The sequence below is a fragment of the Ahaetulla prasina genome, chromosome 8 (assembly GCF_028640845.1).
Source record: "Ahaetulla prasina isolate Xishuangbanna chromosome 8, ASM2864084v1, whole genome shotgun sequence".
Taxonomy (NCBI): Eukaryota; Metazoa; Chordata; class Lepidosauria; order Squamata; family Colubridae; genus Ahaetulla; species Ahaetulla prasina.
The window spans coordinates 36,083,032-36,103,545 of record NC_080546.1 but is presented as its reverse complement, the minus strand read 5'-3'; the positions used below and the strand labels follow the sequence as shown (position 1 = coordinate 36,103,545).

General features: G+C 34.4%; 1 protein-coding gene across 1 annotated transcript in view; it reads left to right on the top strand.

The window, feature by feature from the left end:
- The window catches only part of SMARCA5 (SWI/SNF related, matrix associated, actin dependent regulator of chromatin, subfamily a, member 5), a 29,286-nt gene that overhangs the window by 2,195 nt on the left and 6,577 nt on the right, over positions 1–20,514 (top strand). Inside the window, exons 2-20 of the mRNA XM_058192507.1 lie at positions 2,512–2,586; positions 3,032–3,198; positions 4,625–4,725; positions 5,935–6,035; positions 7,198–7,377; positions 8,916–9,071; positions 9,161–9,292; positions 10,561–10,629; positions 11,013–11,122; positions 11,263–11,489; positions 12,264–12,385; positions 12,461–12,613; positions 12,887–13,019; positions 14,889–15,037; positions 15,189–15,308; positions 15,408–15,518; positions 16,157–16,270; positions 16,430–16,552; positions 19,090–19,222. Coding sequence (XP_058048490.1) covers positions 2,512–2,586; positions 3,032–3,198; positions 4,625–4,725; positions 5,935–6,035; positions 7,198–7,377; positions 8,916–9,071; positions 9,161–9,292; positions 10,561–10,629; positions 11,013–11,122; positions 11,263–11,489; positions 12,264–12,385; positions 12,461–12,613; positions 12,887–13,019; positions 14,889–15,037; positions 15,189–15,308; positions 15,408–15,518; positions 16,157–16,270; positions 16,430–16,552; positions 19,090–19,222 — 2,476 coding nt within the window. The remainder of the gene's footprint in view (positions 1–2,511; positions 2,587–3,031; positions 3,199–4,624; positions 4,726–5,934; positions 6,036–7,197; positions 7,378–8,915; positions 9,072–9,160; positions 9,293–10,560; positions 10,630–11,012; positions 11,123–11,262; positions 11,490–12,263; positions 12,386–12,460; positions 12,614–12,886; positions 13,020–14,888; positions 15,038–15,188; positions 15,309–15,407; positions 15,519–16,156; positions 16,271–16,429; positions 16,553–19,089; positions 19,223–20,514) is intronic.

Here is a 20,514-nt window from a genome sequence, read left to right as displayed (position 1 = left end):
CCCAAACTTATTAGTACAGTGTCACCTGAAAACTGTACATTGAACAGTTTTGAATAAATGTCTTTTTATAATTGCATAATAAGGTACATCAATGTTGGGCAGTGTCTTGCTTCCTTATATCTTTGTTTTCAACTAGAAGAAGGTAATTAGATTGAGCACACATTAACAAACTTGTTTGAATATGTGTTTTTTATTTAATTTTTAGTAATGTAATAAGGTAAGGATGTGAAACTCCAAATATATCAATCATTATTAGCATAATTCGAGAATGTATAAATTTCATAAATCACATTAATTCATATATATTTGGAAAATAAATAATGAATTTATGCATAATCTTGTTATTTGCATTTGCATTTATATCCCGCCCTTCTCCGAAGACTCAGGGTGGCTTACACTATGTTAGCAATAGTCTTCATTCTATTAGTATATTATTGCCCCCAACAATCTGGGTCCTGGTTAGAATACAGGAATTGTTTATATCGGGTTCTACAAATTAAGTGGGACTTGTTAAGCATTTCTAGCTATTTATTTTTTATTCCACCCTTTTAAAAATACATTTTGGTCAAATCAAGGCAATAAAGTTGTACAATCTCATGGTTGTACAATCTCTACTTACATACTGTTTGAAGTAATGACTTAGTCCACAGTTTCTCACTGGGGTCTCTTTCAAACGTTAGGTTATTATTTTTATAATAAGTTTTATGTAATCGTTACTGATTTTACACAATTTCAACTAATATATTTTTTGTAGAAAATAAAAGGAAAATATCCTATGTTAATTCACTGAAAACAATTACACATTTACATTAAGGGTTTTTTGTGTTTGTACATTTTAGCTTATATCTTTTACTTATTAAATATTTACTTTTATATGTTATCCCATCTACATACTCCAGGGCAGGGGTGTCAAACTCAAAGCCCACAGACCAGATGTGGCCCACAGGTTGCTTTTAGCTGGCTCACGGGGACAGCCTGGAAATATCAAAGGGCCGCCTCATAGTGCCTTAGCCGGCCAAAACGGGGCACTCTCCCCATGGCCTGTTTTCAGCTGGCAGAGTGCTGCATGAGCCGTCTGCTCCCCCCGCCCGGACCACAGACAACTACAATGCTGATCCAGCCCTCGAAGAAATCCAGTTTGACATTTCTGATCTAGGATATTTATATTCATAAAAGAGCCTGACCAGTTTTAATAACAGCCAAATCATATTACAAATTTAAAACACAATCAGAAGCAATATTATACTTTCTAGTATTTTGACCTTGCAGGCATGGATAACCTAATTAATATGGTCTGTTGTGTATATTGGACATCTTGGAGTACAGGTAGTCCTCGACCTATGACCACAATTGAGACCAAAATTTAAGTTGCTAAGTGAGACATTTTTAAAGTGAATTTTTCCTCATTATATTACCTTTATTGTCGCAGTTATTAGTTAGTCCTTAGTACTCTCTTAGCTTGGTTATTTTCTTGCAGATGTTTCATTATCCAATGAAGGTAACATCTCAAAAATGGGCATTTTGGTTGGGACTTCCTTGTCTGAAACACTCACCCTAGTTGTGAAGCAAGAGTAATTCTCATTCTTTGATCTTCTGAAAACTTGTAAAAACACTTGGCTGTTCTGGATGGTCTTTGGAACTTGATGCTGTAGAACACCTAGTGGCAAAAGTATTAATGTAATGCAATGCAATGCAGCACAATGCAACACACACAAGACAATATATAACTTTACTGTAATTTTATATTTATTATATTTTATATTATTACTGTATTGTCTGTAGCCATTCCTTTTGTACCATCTAGAATATGTTTTACTAGTGCAGTTTATAAACTCATAAATACTATGTTTTCCTGAACTTATGACCTACCCCAAAAACAAGCCCTAACCTGATTTTTACGCCTATGCCTAATATAAGCCCTATCCTAAAAATAAGCCCTAGACAAGCCCCACCACTATCTGGTTGTACAATGTGGGGCAAGGTGCATGGCACAATACACCATGCGGCGTCCTGCCACAAGCAATTGGACCGGTGCAACGAGCCTTTTGGGGTCCTCCCTAAAGCAGCTCCACCGGCGTAACAAGTCTCGCTTGTCCTTCCTAGGGCGGCTCCACTGGCGCAACGGGCATTGTGGCATCCTGAGACTGGCTTCATCGGCGCGACAAGACCCAAGCTCCAGTGTCCCAGCAGCAGCAGGGCCAGCAGGCAGGGGGGCTGGAGGCTGGGGCACATGGAGAGTTTGAGCTGTTGCGGCTGCAGGCAAGTGGACGGTGGGACACAGGGTGGAGCTGGCAGTAGCAGCTCTCTCACTCCTGTGGGCCCCTGTACTCGCTGCCTCCTGCACGTCAAAAAAATAAGACCTGATAATAAACCCAAGTGCTTATTTTGGGCCTCAAAAGAAAATAAGACTGGGTCTTGCTATACATAGTTCCTGGATTTCCAAAACAAATCTTAATGTTTGTAAAGTTATAAAATGTGAAAGAATAATAAGGGATGTTATTTGTTCATTAGGAACTTGTTGGTGATGAATCTCCTGGAAAACAAAAAGAAAATCAAGAACCAGATCCTACATATGAAGAAAAAATGGTAGGTAGTTTGTATTGTAATGTAAGTGATTACTTCAGGAGTTGACAGTTTGGTTCATGCACTGGGCAGCCAAACACCTCAAACTTGGACTGATCTATAATCTTGATACTTTTATCAATGTAATTTTGTTTTATTTTGGAAGGCTTTTAAGAATGAGAGTAGAAGAGTTAGTTTCAAAGAAGCCACTTCCTATTCATACTCTTAAGTTTCCTTCAAAGTGTATTGACATTCCCCACCCAGTCTTCAGTTACACAATTTCTAACAGGCTCATGGTAATCAGAAAGCTTCCTTGACCACCCCAAAGATTGGATGCTAAATTATGGTGTTTTTTACTTTTGCCCCACTTTATAATTGATTTTCAAATGTTTAAAACTAATTCTAGAATTTGATTTTTTTTCATTTAAACTTTCTTGTTTTTTTGCTAATCTTTATAACTTTATTGTAGCAAACCGATCGAGCAAACAGATTTGACTATCTGTTGAAACAGACAGAATTGTTTGCACATTTCATTCAGCCTGCTGCTCAGAAGACTCCAACTTCCCCCTTAAAAATGAAACCAGGACGACCAAGAATAAAAAAAGATGAAAAACAAAATCTGTTATCTGTTGGAGAGTAAGTATCAACAGAGTCATATTTATTCTGAAAATGTGTCATTGTAAAATATTTTAGCGCCTTTGAGTTGTGATGTGCAAAGGGCGTCATGCAACTAAATAAATACATGTGAAACACAAAGATAGATCATGATTGAATACAAATGTGTAGACACTAAAGTAGATTGTATTTAAATTGTCTGGAGAGGTCTACCTCTGATGAGAGGGGCTATATATGTGAATAGCATATAGCTTATAGTGTTTTGGAGCCCTCTCTAAGCGGTTTGCAGAGTCAGCATACTGCCCCCCAACAATCTGGGTCCTCATTTTACCAACCTCAGAAGAATGGAAGGCTGAGTCAACCTTGAGCCAGTCAGGATTGAACTCCTGGCAGTCAGCAGAATTAGCCTGCAATCCTGCATTCTAACCACTGTACCACCATGACTCTTCACTGTGAAACTCCAGTCTGGGATATGTAATACCTTCTATAAGGAGTACTTTCTATAGTGATGTTTAAGAAAGCTTTTGCCAGGACCCTGTCTTTGAATGTCCTTTTTTCAGCATGTGATACAGGATTATCTCTCTTTACTCTTTCTAGTTTTAAGTTGGAGAAGAATAAAAATCAGCCTTTCATTAGAATGGGTACCACATTTTTCTTAATAGAGTTTCATATGTGCATGCTTTGAATATTTTCAGAATCAAGTGAAATTGCAGATATGGTTTTAGTTCAGTTTCTGGTTTTCATGATTAAAAAAAGAAAAACTGACAAGGTTATGTGCTGTGATGAGATTTCATCCTCTTTTAATGACCCCATAATCCCTTGCTGGGTGGATTCTGGGCAATGGAATGGAGCTGAGTATATACTGGCTGGATGCCCATCCTGTCACCAGCTGTGATGAGATTTAATACTTTAGAAATAGAAAAACAGCCAATACTTCCTGAAAACCACATATGAAGTATTTGCCTATAGAAGAGAAGAACCGTACAGAGCATAGTATAGTTGTAATTCATAATAGTTGTTTGGGAAGCAGGAAAAAGCTTAAGGATGGAGAATGAGCCAATGGCATCTTGAGCTGTGAATAACTGCCTCTCACACTGGAAGCATTATGAATTTTTTTAATGGGTTGCTTTTATTTTCAGACCTTAGATAACCAAATTTTTGTTTTTATTTTTTTTGACTTCTCCCCCCCCCAAATGTTTTCCAATAATTTACTTGAGTTTTTAGGGAGTAAAAACTTGGACATGTCCAAGTCATGAATGCTATTACATAAACTCTTTTCAACATGTATTGGATTGGAAAATATAAAAAGTTGTGATGGATGCATTTTTTCATCCAAATAAGAGTTTAGCTAAGCAGCTTGTAATAGTTGTTCAATGTAAAAATTTGGCTTGTTTTGAGATCTTCAATAGTTAGCTGTTTATTTTCTTAACATTTCCATTGTTTCTAGCTATCGCCATCGTAGAACTGAACAGGAAGAGGATGAGGAGCTTTTAACAGAAAGTTCCAAGACTACTAATGTATGCACGCGATTTGAAGAATCTCCATCCTGTATGTAATACTTTTTGTTGTTTATATGTTTATATATTTTGGGAACTATCCAACATTAAAAGATTTTGATACTTACTTTGCTCATTTAGCAAAGTTAATACTCAATAGTATTCACATATTTGCCAATATTATCCAACTTAAATTAATATATTTTTTGAAATGTTATATGCTCCCTTTTCAAAACAGAAGCCTTCCTAAAACAGATTAGAAAATATTCACATTGGGCATTTTGAATAAAATTTTGCATGCAAACTTTTAAATATACTTATATGTTCTGCATTTTTATTCATTATATCCAAGTTTTAATAGAATTAAATCTATTTTTTTAAGCAGTATGATTTTTCTAGTGAAAAATGGGAACACGTTTTCTACAACAAATTATATTTCCAAACTGGATTCTAAATTGAGCATCAAAGTTATCTCTTCTAGAACTACTAGAAGTACTAAGTTATGTGCAAGCTACTGTAAATCCACACCCAATTAAATATATATGTAATACAGAGAAATGTCAGGTTTTAAAGTTACACAATTTTAAAATATATGTTCCCACGTGTGCTCAAAACTGTTTTTCCTCCTTGATTTTGAATGTGTACCTTGTATAACACAAATTCAGGGATTTGTTGTTTGCTGCTTCATAATGAACACTTTAATGGAGTATCATTTCTGGCTTTTGAGAACAGACAGTTTATCTGTTCTGTTATTGGGAGGGAAGTTATACACCTTTCAAAAAACATTGCTAATAAGTACATCCATGCATTTGTATCTAATAACTTACTCTGATCTGAGAGGGTTTGTTTTTCCTGTTGTCAAGTTATATTAAAATGCCATGATTTGTTTTCATAAGTGTATGGCATTTCTTTTCAAATAGAAAATAAACAACATTGTCTAGTTTTCTATTGATTAATATTTGTAGAACAGTCAGTCAATATTTTTATTCATTTGTACTCTTCTTGTTTCTAATGTTGGTTAGCATTTTGCTTTGCAAACATTGCAACTAGTTGGTAGACATGAGAAAAATCCTGAATTACCAATGAATTTGCTTTGTATACATTTAATTTAGTCATAACATCATAACATTTTGCATTTTATTCTGTTAAGAATGTGGACTGAATATTAGTCTGTTCTCCTGGGGTTTTGGGAATATTTACTATGAAGAAAATAAGAGGTGACTTTAAATTTATTATTACTTGTTTCTGTCTCTTACTGCAGATGTGAAATGGGGAAAATTACGTGATTATCAAGTCAGAGGATTGAACTGGCTCATTTCTTTGTATGAAAATGGCATCAATGGTATTTTAGCAGATGAAATGGTATGCAGAAATCTGATTTTATTTAGAATTAAAGTGAAAATTAACATTTAATTTTTAATTGCTACAAGCTTGTCCAGTTTCTTTTTTGTCAACTGTTACTAAATTTTGAAATTAGTTATAAATTTTATAATAGCATGTAATGTAAATCACAGTGAATTAATTCAAAATAGAATAAGAGAAGAATATTTTTATGTCAAAATGTAGGCTTTTTGGTTGTACATTTTTTAGTCAGTCCTATCCCAATATAAAATGATACAGTTGTAAAAAGCATAATAGTAGCAGATATATGTTCAGATTTTTTTAAAAAATCAGTGCTTATTTTAGTAGCAAATTGAAAGTTGGTTTTTTTTATTCGAATGGTAGTTGGATAGGTAAAATATTACTTATTTTATATAATTAGTCCTGACTAGTGGTATTGAACCTAGATATTTGGGGAAAATGTGCTTTTTAAGTATTTGTAAAAATAAGATATATTTTTCTAAGGAATGTTATGTAATTATTTGATTGGCTTTTGTGAAGGCTGAATCTTGAGTAGAATTATTGTCTAAGTTAGTCTTGGTTCTGGAGCCATTACTGTAAAGTCTATACCCGTGATGGCGAACCTATGGCACACGTACCAGAGGTGGCACGCAGAGCCCTCTCTATGGGCACGTGCACAGTCACAACTGCTCTCTTCTGGGTTCCGATGCTCTGTTGCACACATGCATACAAAATTCTGAATATATGATGTTTTTATTATAAAGAATAATATGCTAGTGATAAACAGAGTCTCATACTTTTGAATGTTGATCTAACTAGAGTTGGTTGCATATTTGAAAATAGGCTTTCTGATAATAGAGAAGCTCATCCTAAGAAAATTAACAATGCTTAATAGAACTTTCAGGAAGAATTTATAATATGGGATACAAATATATATGCTTACACCATCATACATTTTCTAAATTTAATATATTGATACATACAAACATACAGACTCACACACACAAAATTCCTAGATGGATAAAAGACAAAGGCTTGATTGATGTATATAGTTGCATTTAGTTGTTGCTAAAATCTGGCTTTGAAAACTCAGTGTGCACGCACGCACGCACACACATACATATATGTATTTATCTTGCTGTCTGATACAAATTAACGTTTTGTGTATATACATTGTTAACAGGGTCTTGGAAAGACATTGCAAACAATTTCTCTTCTTGGGTACATGAAACATTACAGGAACATTCCAGGGCCTCATATGGTATTGGTTCCCAAATCAACTTTGCATAATTGGATGAATGAATTCAAGAGATGGGTGCCAACTCTACGAGCAGTATGTTTGATAGGTGATAAAGACCAGCGAGTGAGTATCAACTCAAGTGTGTTTCTCTACTAGTCATATATATGTTTAGTGGCAATTAGCCTACCCTGCCCATAGCAAAGTAGTGGGGATTGGAAAGTGAAATTCCATATGAATAGTGACAGACTTATGATGCCATTAAGTATGACATCACTTAATGATTTTCCTGCTGGCTTCTCCATTGACTCTGGTTGTCAGAAATAGGTTGTGAAGCATGCAGTTGATGATCACATCCTAGATGCTGTGACAGTTGTAAACTCCTGTTTGAAAAGTATCTGAATGGCAATCAATTACTGCAGGGGTTCTGTGATGGTCATGAAGTTACATTTCAGCATCATCACAACTTCAACTGATCAATTGGCAGGGCAGTCACTAAATTTCTACCCATGTCCTACTGTATTCCGCTAAGCAATAAATGTTATGGAATACTTTAAAGTTTCTTATCAATTATATCTCTATTTGACAAATGCATTTTTGCCAGGAGCTGTGGTGGCACAGTGGTTAGAATGCAGTATTGCAGGTTAACTTTGCCGATAGCCAGGAGTTTGATCCTGACATCTCAGGGTTGACTTGGCTTTGCATTCTTCTGAGGTCAATAAAGTGAAGACCAGATTGTTGGGACAATATGCCGATGACTGTAAAGACTTTAGCTGTACTATGGAGCGGTATATAAGTCTTAAGTTTTTTTGCTATTGTTATTTTATGCAGCTTAAACTTTGTGTACAGTATTGGAAGTTAAACTGAAATCTATTTCTAGCTGACATAAATGCTTTTAGATAAGTATTGCCATTTTTATAATATACTTATTTTAATTATGCTGCTATACTGTTTATTGGTTTTGAGTTTCCACATGATTTAAATCAAATTGCTTTTTTGCATTTTAATGTGTGTGGTTAAGTCTTCTGTTTATAAGGAAAATGATAACTTTGCAGCATAATTAAAATAAGTATATTTAAATGTATGTCAAATGCCAAAATAAAATATTGCAAAAATTAGGGCTGTTGTAGTGTCATTGTTTGAAATCTTCTGTTACCACAACAGTGTTCTGCCAGTTAGGAATTAATATTCAATTGAAATTTTAAAATAAAGAACATAAGGGTGATATTTTTTTTACAGTTTCTTGATTTAACTGTTTCTAATTCTTCATGCAGGAATTAAGGAAAATGTATTGCTATGTTTATTAATTCTAAATTAGTTAATATTAGGACTGATGATTGTCTATTATTTTTAAAATATACCCTTATTCTTGACATGACCTGTTGGAAAACCTGGTCAGAAGGCTGATGCAATATAGTTTGTGAATTTTTGAATTAGCTATTAGCAGAGTTACAAATTACCCAGAGTTTATACTTCTGTATTAAACCCTGAATTTCCCCAGTACATTAAGATTATATTATATGTATTTTAGGGAACAAGGAACAGATTTGAAATTATCAGTGTCACACGTGGGTGTCTTTAATAATAAATAGTCATAAAACACACATTCTGTGGTATACTAATATTTCTTTAAAATGTTTAATTCAATATTTTCTCTGATTAAGGCTGCTTTTGTGAGAGATGTTTTGCTGCCAGGAGAATGGGATGTCTGTGTAACATCATATGAAATGCTCATTAAAGAGAAATCAGTATTCAAAAAATTTAACTGGAGATACCTAGTTATTGATGAAGCCCACAGGATTAAAAATGAAAAGTCGAAGGTAATTTTAAATACCCCATTTTAGGTAAGAATTTAAATTTTGCAGATTCCTTTCCTGTCAGATGTTTATAATAATTCTTTTTCTTTCAGTTGTCAGAAATTGTGAGGGAATTCAAGACTACAAATAGGTTATTGTTAACTGGAACACCATTACAGAACAACTTACATGAACTATGGGCACTTCTTAACTTTTTATTGCCAGATGTCTTTAATTCAGCTGAGGTAATATATGAAAATATTGTAATGTTTAGTGGTATCTTAATTAAAAAATATGGCTGAATGAAAGATTATATGACATTTATGTAGATGAGGTGATTGGTAAGCAGTTTGTGGGTGAAGCCTCAGTGATCCTAATCTACATAATTCTATCCCAATTGCTAAAAAAATAGGAAATAGCTCAGGCAATAGAGAAGCCTGTTATTAGAACACAAAGCCTGCAATTACTACAGGTTCGAGCCCGGCCCAAGGTTGACTCAGCCTTCCACCCTTTATAAGGTAGGTAAAATGAGGACCCAGATTGTTGGGGGGGCAATAAGTTGACTTTGTAAAAAATATACAAATAGAATGAGACTATTGCCTTATACATTGTAAGCCGCCCTGAGTCTTCGGAGAAGGGCGGGGTATAAATGTAAACAAAAAAAAAAAAAGATCATCATTTGGAAAATTGTAATTAAAAGGGAATTTAGGTTCTAGTTTTCTTCTTTCGATTAAGAAGCATTTCTCGGCAAGTATAAATAGTTTTAAGCAACAGTAACAGCTCTGTAAGAATTTGTTAGTTGAATTCAATGAGATAACAACAACATTAATAATATACTGTTGACAGCAGATTTGACTGTGGCACTGTGAGCTATTCAGTATGAAATAAATATTTAAAATTGAAAATAAAATAATTTTTATAAAACTGTTAAAGCATTTGAAAAAGAAGCATTTCTAGCAAGGTAGAAAATAACTATCATTGATGGTGGTTATCTTGATAAGAATAACTCTTCAGTCCTGTAGCATAGATGATGCCCAGAGAATAATGCTGTTCGATCCTGTGTCTCTATTTTGCAGGTTGGAAATCAGCCTTACTTTTAGTGCTATCTCAATTTTTTCCCACTGATAGCTATATTTACTTTAGAAGGTAGAAATCAAATTAAGATTTTAGTAGATCTCAAAAATCATTAAGAAGGATTATTGTGTTATCTATAATCTGTATCAGTGTGTCATATGAAATTATAGATAATGCGAGAAGAGTGGGGATATGTTCATTTATTTCATATCATATGTTGACACAAATATCAGCCAACACGAGTTATCCTAGCAGCATTCCTATATTATTTGAGCAAGAAATTGAAATAGAATTGAAACATTTTTGGAAAGCTAGAACTAAAGATAATAGTTTAATTCTTCTGTTTGTATTTAATAGATGTGTGGGCAAGGAATAGTATATTAAATGCTGATTTATTGGTAGTGAATTATTTGATTATAAAGCATGTTTTTTAATTCAGGATTTTGATTCCTGGTTTGATACAAACAACTGTCTTGGGGATCAAAAATTAGTAGAACGGCTTCACATGGTGAGTTTCTTTTAAAAAATGAACTAACTTTGGTCTATTTTTACTACATATCTCTCACTCTATGCAGCATCTCTATGTATTCTACATAGTAAATAAAACATGCCTCTAAACTTTGCTTGAAACTCTGTTGGTGAGGATACTGCAACATTTTTCAATTCCATAAATGGCATAAATAGTTTCATGAACTTTGGGACTTCCAGTTTCCTCTATGTTTCTTTCCAGAAATGTTATGTAATAGTTAAGTTTCTCCAGCTGCATGCATGAAGACCTCAGAACCACAATTAGATACAGCATGGAAAGCTGATACTTTTGAAAGAGAAATTAATCCAGTAGTATAAAATACAATTATTTTACTGTGTGATATTATTCATTATATTTGGCAGGTACTACGACCATTTTTGTTACGTCGTATAAAAGCTGAAGTAGAGAAAAGTTTACCTCCCAAAAAAGAAGTTAAAATATATGTTGGTCTCAGCAAAATGCAAAGGGAATGGTAAGTAATTAAAATTAGTATGAATAAATATAACTTCCCTATGTTGCTGATTGCTTTTTATTGTTATTAAATCTTGAAATATTTGCATTACATTTTAATGCAGGACTGAGAGCCTCAGTTGTCTTTGTCTTTCAATACAGGTACACAAGAATCTTAATGAAGGATATAGATATATTGAACTCTGCTGGAAAACTGGATAAAATGAGACTATTAAACATCCTTATGCAGTTACGAAAATGTTGCAATCATCCGTACCTTTTTGATGGAGCAGAGCCTGGCCCCCCTTATACAACAGATATGCATTTGGTTACCAATAGTGGCAAAATGGTAGTTTTGGATAAATTGTTGCCAAAATTGAAAGAACAGGGTAACTATTTTATCTTATTGCTAAAAATTATTGAATAAAAATCAAGAAATCATGGCTTAGGGCCTGGGTACTTACGGGACCGCCTGCTGTTACCGCATGCCTCCCACCGACCCGTACGCTCTCACAGAGAGGGACTTCTCAGGGTGCCGTCCGCCAAGCAATGTCGGCTGGCGGCCCCCAGGGGAAGGTCCTTCTCTGTGGGGGCTCCCACACTCTGGAACGAGCTTCCCCCGGGTTTACGCCAAATACCTGACCTTCGGACCTTCCGCCGCGAACTGAAGACACATCTTTTCATTCGCGCGGGGCTGGCTTAAATTTTATTGATTTTAAATTTTCTATTATTAATTTTAAGGGGTTTTAGTTTTATATATTTTAAAGTTTTTTAGGCCAATTATAAAATAAGTTTTTTAATTTGTATTTTAATTGTATATTGTATTGCCTGTTTTTACTTTTGGCTGTACACCGCCCTGAGTCCTTCGGGAGAAGGGCGGTATAAAAATCGAATAAATAATAACGTTCCCAATTGCTTTCATTCTCCATAAAAATAATGATGCTATTAATTTTTGTAGAATTGCAAAATTACAAAAGTAATTTTGTTTATAAGTTATCTTGTCATTTGCTAAGTATATATTATAAATGTTCAAGGATTTCTAATAGCTAAGTTTATTCAGATCGTATGTTGCTTTATGAGTATACTTAGTTATTTCAGTTTGTCATAAAATTTATTTAGAAGAATTTGAGTAACAATTTTTAAATTCTTTCTTCATGCAATAGGATCACGAGTCCTAGTCTTCAGCCAGATGACAAGAGTCTTAGATATATTAGAAGATTACTGTATGTGGCGAAATTATGAGTATTGCAGACTTGATGGGCAGACACCTCATGATGAAAGACAAGTAAGCATGCAGAAACAGGAGGTTTATTTATTTGTCTTAGCACTCAGTGTGAATTGATCAACTTTTTTATTGTAGGCTTCTATTAATGCATACAACGAACCTGGCAGTTCAAAGTTTCTCTTTATGCTGAGCACACGGGCTGGTGGTTTGGGAATCAACCTAGCTACAGCTGATGTTGTAATTCTATATGATTCTGACTGGAATCCACAAGTTGATCTTCAGGCTATGGTAAGCTTGATTAGTATGAAATCTTGTATTTAAATCTGACTTTTTTCCAGGATATTGAACATGTAGCAAGAAATATGTTTGCTTGTCTGCCTGGATTTTTGATAAAAACTATTGCATTAAAATAAGGTTTCCATGGTAATTATTACATAATTATTTTTAAATTGTAAAGATTTAGACTTCCAGGGAAATGATATCTGTTCACCAATTGTGCATTGTTTATATTACAAAAATGTAATTTTTATGAATTGAATATCCTTTTTTCTTACCACATAGGATCGTGCACATAGAATTGGTCAGACAAAGACTGTTAGAGTATTCAGATTTATTACAGACAACACTGTAGAAGAAAGAATAGTAGAAAGAGCAGAAATGAAACTTCGCTTAGATTCCATAGTTATTCAACAAGGTAAAAATGTTATGCTGTTTTTTAATACCAAATGTGGTCAGTAAGCTAAGTATATCCAAACTTGGAAAAAGTATCAAAATAAAAAATGATTGCTAAGTACTGTAATGTGAAAATACATCCAAAAATACATTGTAAGCCGCCCTGAGTCTTCGGAGAAGGGCGGGGTATAAAAATCGAATAAATAATAACGTTCCCAATTGCTTTCATTCTCCATAAAAATAATGATGCTATTAATTTTTGTAGAATTGCAAAATTACAAAAGTAATTTTGTTTATAAGTTATCTTGTCATTTGCTAAGTATATATTATAAATGTTCAAGGATTTCTAATAGCTAAGTTTATTCAGATCGTATGTTGCTTTATGAGTATACTTAGTTATTTCAGTTTGTCATAAAATTTATTTAGAAGAATTTGAGTAACAATTTTTAAATTCTTTCTTCATGCAATAGGATCACGAGTCCTAGTCTTCAGCCAGATGACAAGAGTCTTAGATATATTAGAAGATTACTGTATGTGGCGAAATTATGAGTATTGCAGACTTGATGGGCAGACACCTCATGATGAAAGACAAGTAAGCATGCAGAAACAGGAGGTTTATTTATTTGTCTTAGCACTCAGTGTGAATTGATCAACTTTTTTATTGTAGGCTTCTATTAATGCATACAACGAACCTGGCAGTTCAAAGTTTCTCTTTATGCTGAGCACACGGGCTGGTGGTTTGGGAATCAACCTAGCTACAGCTGATGTTGTAATTCTATATGATTCTGACTGGAATCCACAAGTTGATCTTCAGGCTATGGTAAGCTTGATTAGTATGAAATCTTGTATTTAAATCTGACTTTTTTTTCCAGGGATATTGAACATGTAGCAAGAAATATGTTTGCTTGTCTGCCTGGATTTTTGATAAAAACTATTGCATTAAAATAAGGTTTCCATGGTAATTATTACATAATTATTTTTAAATTGTAAAGATTTAGACTTCCAGGGAAATGATATCTGTTCACCAATTGTGCATTGTTTATATTACAAAAATGTAATTTTTATGAATTGAATATCCTTTTTTCTTACCACATAGGATCGTGCACATAGAATTGGTCAGACAAAGACTGTTAGAGTATTCAGATTTATTACAGACAACACTGTAGAAGAAAGAATAGTAGAAAGAGCAGAAATGAAACTTCGCTTAGATTCCATAGTTATTCAACAAGGTAAAAATGTTATGCTGTTTTTTAATACCAAATGTGGTCAGTAAGCTAAGTATATCCAAACTTGGAAAAAGTATCAAAATAAAAAATGATTGCTAAGTACTGTAATGTGAAAATACATCCAAAAAGTATTGTCTAGACATAAGCTTGATAGTTAAACGGTATATCTAGAATGTTGAGTTAAGAATAGTTGATGTTATAATTTTAATCATAAATAGTAATCGGAAGGAATCAAAAAATTTTTTGAGAGAAGTTGCAAGTCTTATCCACCAGCGTCAGTTTTTATTCATTGTTAGATGAGGAAGAAAAATAATGCAGTATAAACATTCTGTTTAATGTTGGAAAATTGTACTTAATATTTAATATGAAAAATTGGCCTCACCTTTTTCTGGAATAGAATTGCAAATTATAATAGAATAATAAATGTTGCTACTTAAAAAAAATTGTCAACTATTGCTACAGAAGTAGATATGCTTGGTATTATACTATTATTTTAATCCCAGTCCAGCTTTTGGTACAGAACTATTTTTTAAAATTGTTTATTTAGCTTCAAAACACAAGTTAAATGTTGTAGTGTCAAAGAATTGTATGTTATGCCTATTTTTAAAACATTTGTGAAGTTATCAGCCTCTTGAGAATATTCTCTTTTATATATATATATATAGGAAGACTAGTAGATCAGAATCTGAATAAACTGGGAAAAGATGAAATGTTGCAAATGATTCGACATGGAGCTACCCATGTCTTTGCATCAAAAGAGAGTGAAATTACAGATGAAGACATTGATGGTATTTTGGAAAGAGGCGCAAAGAAAGTGAGTGGACATTAGAAGCTAGTAGAAAAAGTTATGCTAATCTTCTTAATTCAGATTTTATCAGAAAGCCATGTTGACTATATGATTACTTTTGTTGACGATAAAGCAGATTGTTACAAAACACTAATTAAAATCTTCTTTATATATGTAGACTGCAGAAATGAATGAAAAACTTTCCAAAATGGGTGAAAGTTCACTCAGAAACTTTACAGTGGATACGGAATCTAGTGTGTATAACTTTGAAGGAGAAGATTACAGAGAAAAACAAAAGGTAATGCATTTATTTCCATTCAATATGTCGGTTAACTTTACTGTCTGTTTACAATTATGATGCTCCCATACAATTTTCTAAAAGTGCCATATGTTACAGATGGCATTCACAGAGTGGATCGAGCCACCTAAACGGGAAAGAAAAGCCAACTATGCAGTTGATGCTTATTTTAGGGAAGCTCTTCGTGTCAGTGAACCAAAAGCACCAAAGGTGAGTATCATTGAAACTTGTTAAAAATAGAATAAGTAGAAAAGCTTGTAAACTTATTCATAAAATGTTTTATACATATCGGTATCCATATTGTATTGATGAAATTTTTGGAATCTAAACTGTTCAAAGCAGTTATGTGTGCTTTTATCATACTTGTTTCCAACTATGTCTATTCAGACAGTGGTTAGAGATGGAATAGAAAATTGTTTTCTTCCCTATAGATTCAGTTTCCAGTTCTTCTAAAAGAATAACATATATCAGTTCCATTCATTGAAATGCTTATTAGAATTGTTATATGTGTATATGTGTCTGTGAATATATGCTTTGCATTTTGTCATCATTTTTGCTGTCTTTTTTCTTTCAGTTTACCAATTAATTGTTTTTTCCCCCCTGTTTGTTTTGTAATAATAGCAATGAAAATAAATCAAGCAGAATTGGAGGTTGCAGAAATTAAACCACTCATGTGTATAGATTTGCTCAATTAATTAACAATTAAATACACTTATGTATCAGTGGGGAGACACTTTCGGGGGGGGGCAAATAGAATAAAATGGAAGTAATTTGTATTTTATGCCATTAAATGCTGCTTAACTTGTGTTACTGATTATGATTATAGTGCAATGTGTCTTTTTTTAAAGGCCCCACGACCTCCAAAACAACCTAATGTTCAGGATTTCCAATTCTTTCCACCACGTTTGTTTGAATTGTTGGAAAAAGAAATTCTTTATTATAGAAAAACTATTGGATATAAGGTATTAATCAACCATGTTTTGCTTTTTCAAGTTCTTTATGTTTTACTATATGGCAGTAAAACCATATGTTTTGAGTAAAGCCACTAGAGGTTTATATAAGAAACTATAATGTTTTTAGAGCATGTAAACTAGTTACTTATAGAAATATAAATTCCTTAGGTACCTCGTAATCCTGACTTGCCAAATGCAGCTCAGACACAAAAGGAAGAACAAATTAAAATTGATGAAGCTGAACCGCTTAATGAAGAAGAACTAGATGAAAAGGAAAAACTACTTACTCAGGTATTTCTCACCTGCTAGACAAATTAAAAACTACCTTTAATTCCTTTTCTAGACTTACTAGTTGGTGTAGAAAAAAAGTGTTCTTGTTGTAAAGCAAGGGTGTCAAACTCAAAGCCCGTGGGCTGGGTTCGGCCCGTGGGATTCTTAGAACTGGCCTGCGGGGCCAATCTGGAAATAGCAAATGACTGACTTGCGGCGCCTCTGCTAGCAAAAATGGGGCACTTGCACCCCCCTGCAACTGCTTTTGGCTTTCGGAGTGGCCCAGGAGGCCTTCCAGACCTAAAACAGGGCCTCTGGAGTCATCCAGGAGGCTGTCCAGGCCCAAAATGGGGCCTCCGGAGTGGCTCAAAAGGCCTTCCAGGCCCAAAACGGGGCTTCCGGAGTATTGAAGGAGGCCGTCCTTGACTCAGAAGGTTAAAAAAGGGAGGAAAAGTAAAATATTTTACCTTTCAGGCTTGCAGGATTCTGCTACTAGCCTATGTCAATAATTTATAATTCTAGTCTTCCTATGGAGTCAGTTTCTTGATCTGGTCTTTCTCATAAGGTGATCAAGTAGCTCAAGTAAGTATTAAAAAAACAAAATCACAGAAATGTACACCTCCCTATATTTATAAGTTTATAAAACCGTGTCTATGGAAGTGTGATTCTGTGCCACATTCACCATGGCCACCACCTACCATGGTCAAGCACACCCCCACCTGACCCTCCAAGGTCAAACCCAATCCTGATGTGGCCCTCAATGAAATTGAGGTTTACTGTTCTGACCTAGACATTCCAAAACAATGAAGTAGACTCCTTATCCCGACAAAAATCTCTTTTTATTAAGTTACTGTGAATTTCTTTCATTCACACTCAGCAAAGTCTTTCAAGGGAGAATTTACAGTCACAGACCTTATTTGGCTTGGAGAGCTGCCAGGCCAATACCGTCAAAACTTGGCAAGGAGTCTCGGAGAGTCACAAACCAATTAGGCGAACTACCATATTTTTCGGACTATAAGACGTACCTGATACACCTAAAATTAGAAGAGTAAAACAAAAAAAAAGTTTTTGGCTGGTTTTTGGGACTGTTTTTGAGGCTTTTTTGGGCTATTTTCAGCCCATTTTTGAGGCTTTTTTCGGCCCATTTTTTTTAAACAAAAAACAAAAAACAGGCCCCAAACCTCAAAAATGGGCCCCAACCTCAAAAATGGGCTAAAAAAAGCCCCTCGAAAACGGGCCCCAAACGCCTCAAAAACAGTCCGAAAAAGGTCTCGAAAATGGGTGGAAAAACCCCCAAAACAGGGCATGTAGAGGCCAAAAATGGCGGGTGGGTGGGGCATCAGCAATATTCGCACAGACATTTTCACCCCCTTTTGGAAGACAAAAAAGTGTGTCTTATTGTCGAAAAATACAGTAATTATCTCCTGCAAACTCCACTCCCCTTTCGCTCCTCTTTTATTCCTTCTGGGAGCGGACATTCATTGTCCACCTGTGGCCATACTCCCAAGTCGACCCTTGTTCTTTAGCTGTTCCCTTCGTCCGGCAACTCTTGCGCATGCGCACACTGGAAACAGGCTCCACCTGTTTGTCTGCTTGCTGATATCTGACTCTGAAAGCAGCTGATAACTGGCATCCGGCCCTGGCCCCCTCTCTGCCTCCGATGCAGAGACCTCATCAGATCCTTCCCCAGACTCCAGGACTAGCCCATGTTCCTCCCCAACCGCCTCATTGTCTAATCTGCCAGCTCTGCTGGCTGCTGGCGGGCCACAACATTGACACCCCTGTTGAATTACAGTTTTGTTCTGCAACTGATAACGCTATAATTTGATGGACATTGTTTTGTCAATAACTGCAACTTGTAAGCTTAGTCAATACAGTCACGTTCTCTGTTGTCTTCTTTTTTTGGAATTGTCTTTAAATTGTTCCACTGTTTTCTATATGAGCCTTTCTTTGTTTTATTTGTCAGAATAATATTAGCTTAAGACTTCCAGAAACAAGTGTTCTTCAGTCCAAGTATTGAGAAAATTTTTATTAGTCTTAAATACTGTTCAGTACTGCTGAATAAATTCAACAAGTTTATCTAGTCGCATCATTCATAGATTGCTTCTGCCAAAGCTTGCTGGATACAGTGACATAGAAATGCCATAAACTAATATTTATTGTGTCCTTTCCTGAATTGAAATCCAGAAAAGGGAAAGATATTATTTGTGGGTATTTCCTCCCCAAAAAGGTACTATTGACCTCTTCTAATCAAATTTATACTTCTGGAGTAGCTTTTAAAGTATGAGAATGACCAGAACGTGCATGAACTTGAATGAAATTGAGGATGGTTATTCAGTCATAAAGGATTTATGATTATGACTTAGAGAAGCAAGAATCGCAGACTTCATTAAGTCCATTATTGTGGTTATGGAACATATTTAAAAATACTTAGAAGAATCAGTTTATCCTCAACTGGATAATGTAATTTTTCAAGCTTCAGCTTCAACAATAACCTAATTGAGCCTTGTCTTCTAAAGGATAGTAATATTAAAAAACTTTATTCTTCTTTTTTGAAGGGATTTACAAACTGGAATAAAAGAGATTTCAATCAGTTCATTAAAGCTAATGAAAAATGGGGTCGTGATGACATTGAAAATATAGCTCGAGAAGTAGAAGGAAAAACTCCAGAGGAAGTCATTGAATATTCTGGTAATATCATTTTAAATTTTTAAATAATATAAGAAAAGCTATATTCACAATCCAGTCTGATACAGTCTGATGCATGCTGCCATTTTCATTCAACTCATTTTCATAGTATGTGTAACATTACAAAGAAGTAAAACATCAATAGTAAATGTAACATTAAAGTGTACACAGTAAACAATAAAATACTAAAACATTTACTATAAACAGTAAACCAACATTTGAATATTAACTTGCAAATTTGCTCTTCTTGCCCCTCTTTTTGGTAGTTTCCACTGGCTTGCTGCCAAAAATCTGCAGAAGAGTTTCAGTTTATTCCAGGAGAATGAGCATGAACACTGCATGTACACAAGTTAAGCTTTAGCAAGCCAAGTACCATAGAACTTTTTGTGCATTTTTAAGTGCACACTGATCATCCACAAACAAAGGAAAACAAGAGAATATATTACAATAATGAGCACATCTGTGCAAAAGAAATTCATTTTGCTTTTTTTCAAAGCTGACATTCAACTAGCTAACCGACCCAAAGATATTCATTAGTCATAGAAAACTTGTAAAAATTGATACTATATTTATGATTTTCAAAACTTAGTGTGAGTGTACATTCTTTATACTGTTTTGTCCTATTGATTCTGGAGATTTCAGGCTGTTCTTGAAATAAAGGCACACTGTTTCAGACATCCTGAATCTCAAAATCAGTGGGACCCAACACCAGGCACAGTATGTACATACATCCCCTATGCATTCTGTTCCAAGTTCAGCAGGCTAAAATATGGGTACTTATTTCTTTTATATTCCATCTGCTTCTCTTTTGAAGAACATACAAATGTTTGGGTGAAGGCTTTAAAATTATATGTAATCCTGCAGCATTGTAACCATATTATAAAAGCTTTATCTAAGTCCTTTTAGCAGTTAATATATTCATTTTGTATCTTCTTTACTGAACATGTTGAGCTAACTTTAATTCTCTCTGTTGGAAAAGAAAATGTGAAGCACTAGCACAATAAACTCTCTTAATAGGGAAAGATGAGTTAGATGTTCCAGCAGTGGGATAACACTCAGGTGCTTGAAGGACCAACCCTTTTAAAATACACACAAAAAGTTTGTCACTGTTAAAGTTTGCGCTTTATGACAAGCTTGGGGAAGTAAATCAAAAAGATTTCCTCAAATGTCAGAAAAAGGATTGTTGATCCCCATCAAAATGAAAAGGCTACAAATCTATTGCCAAACTTAAAGAATGCTAGGATATAAAGAACAAGATCTGCAGGCCACAACTGCATTTTTTCTTATCAGTATTC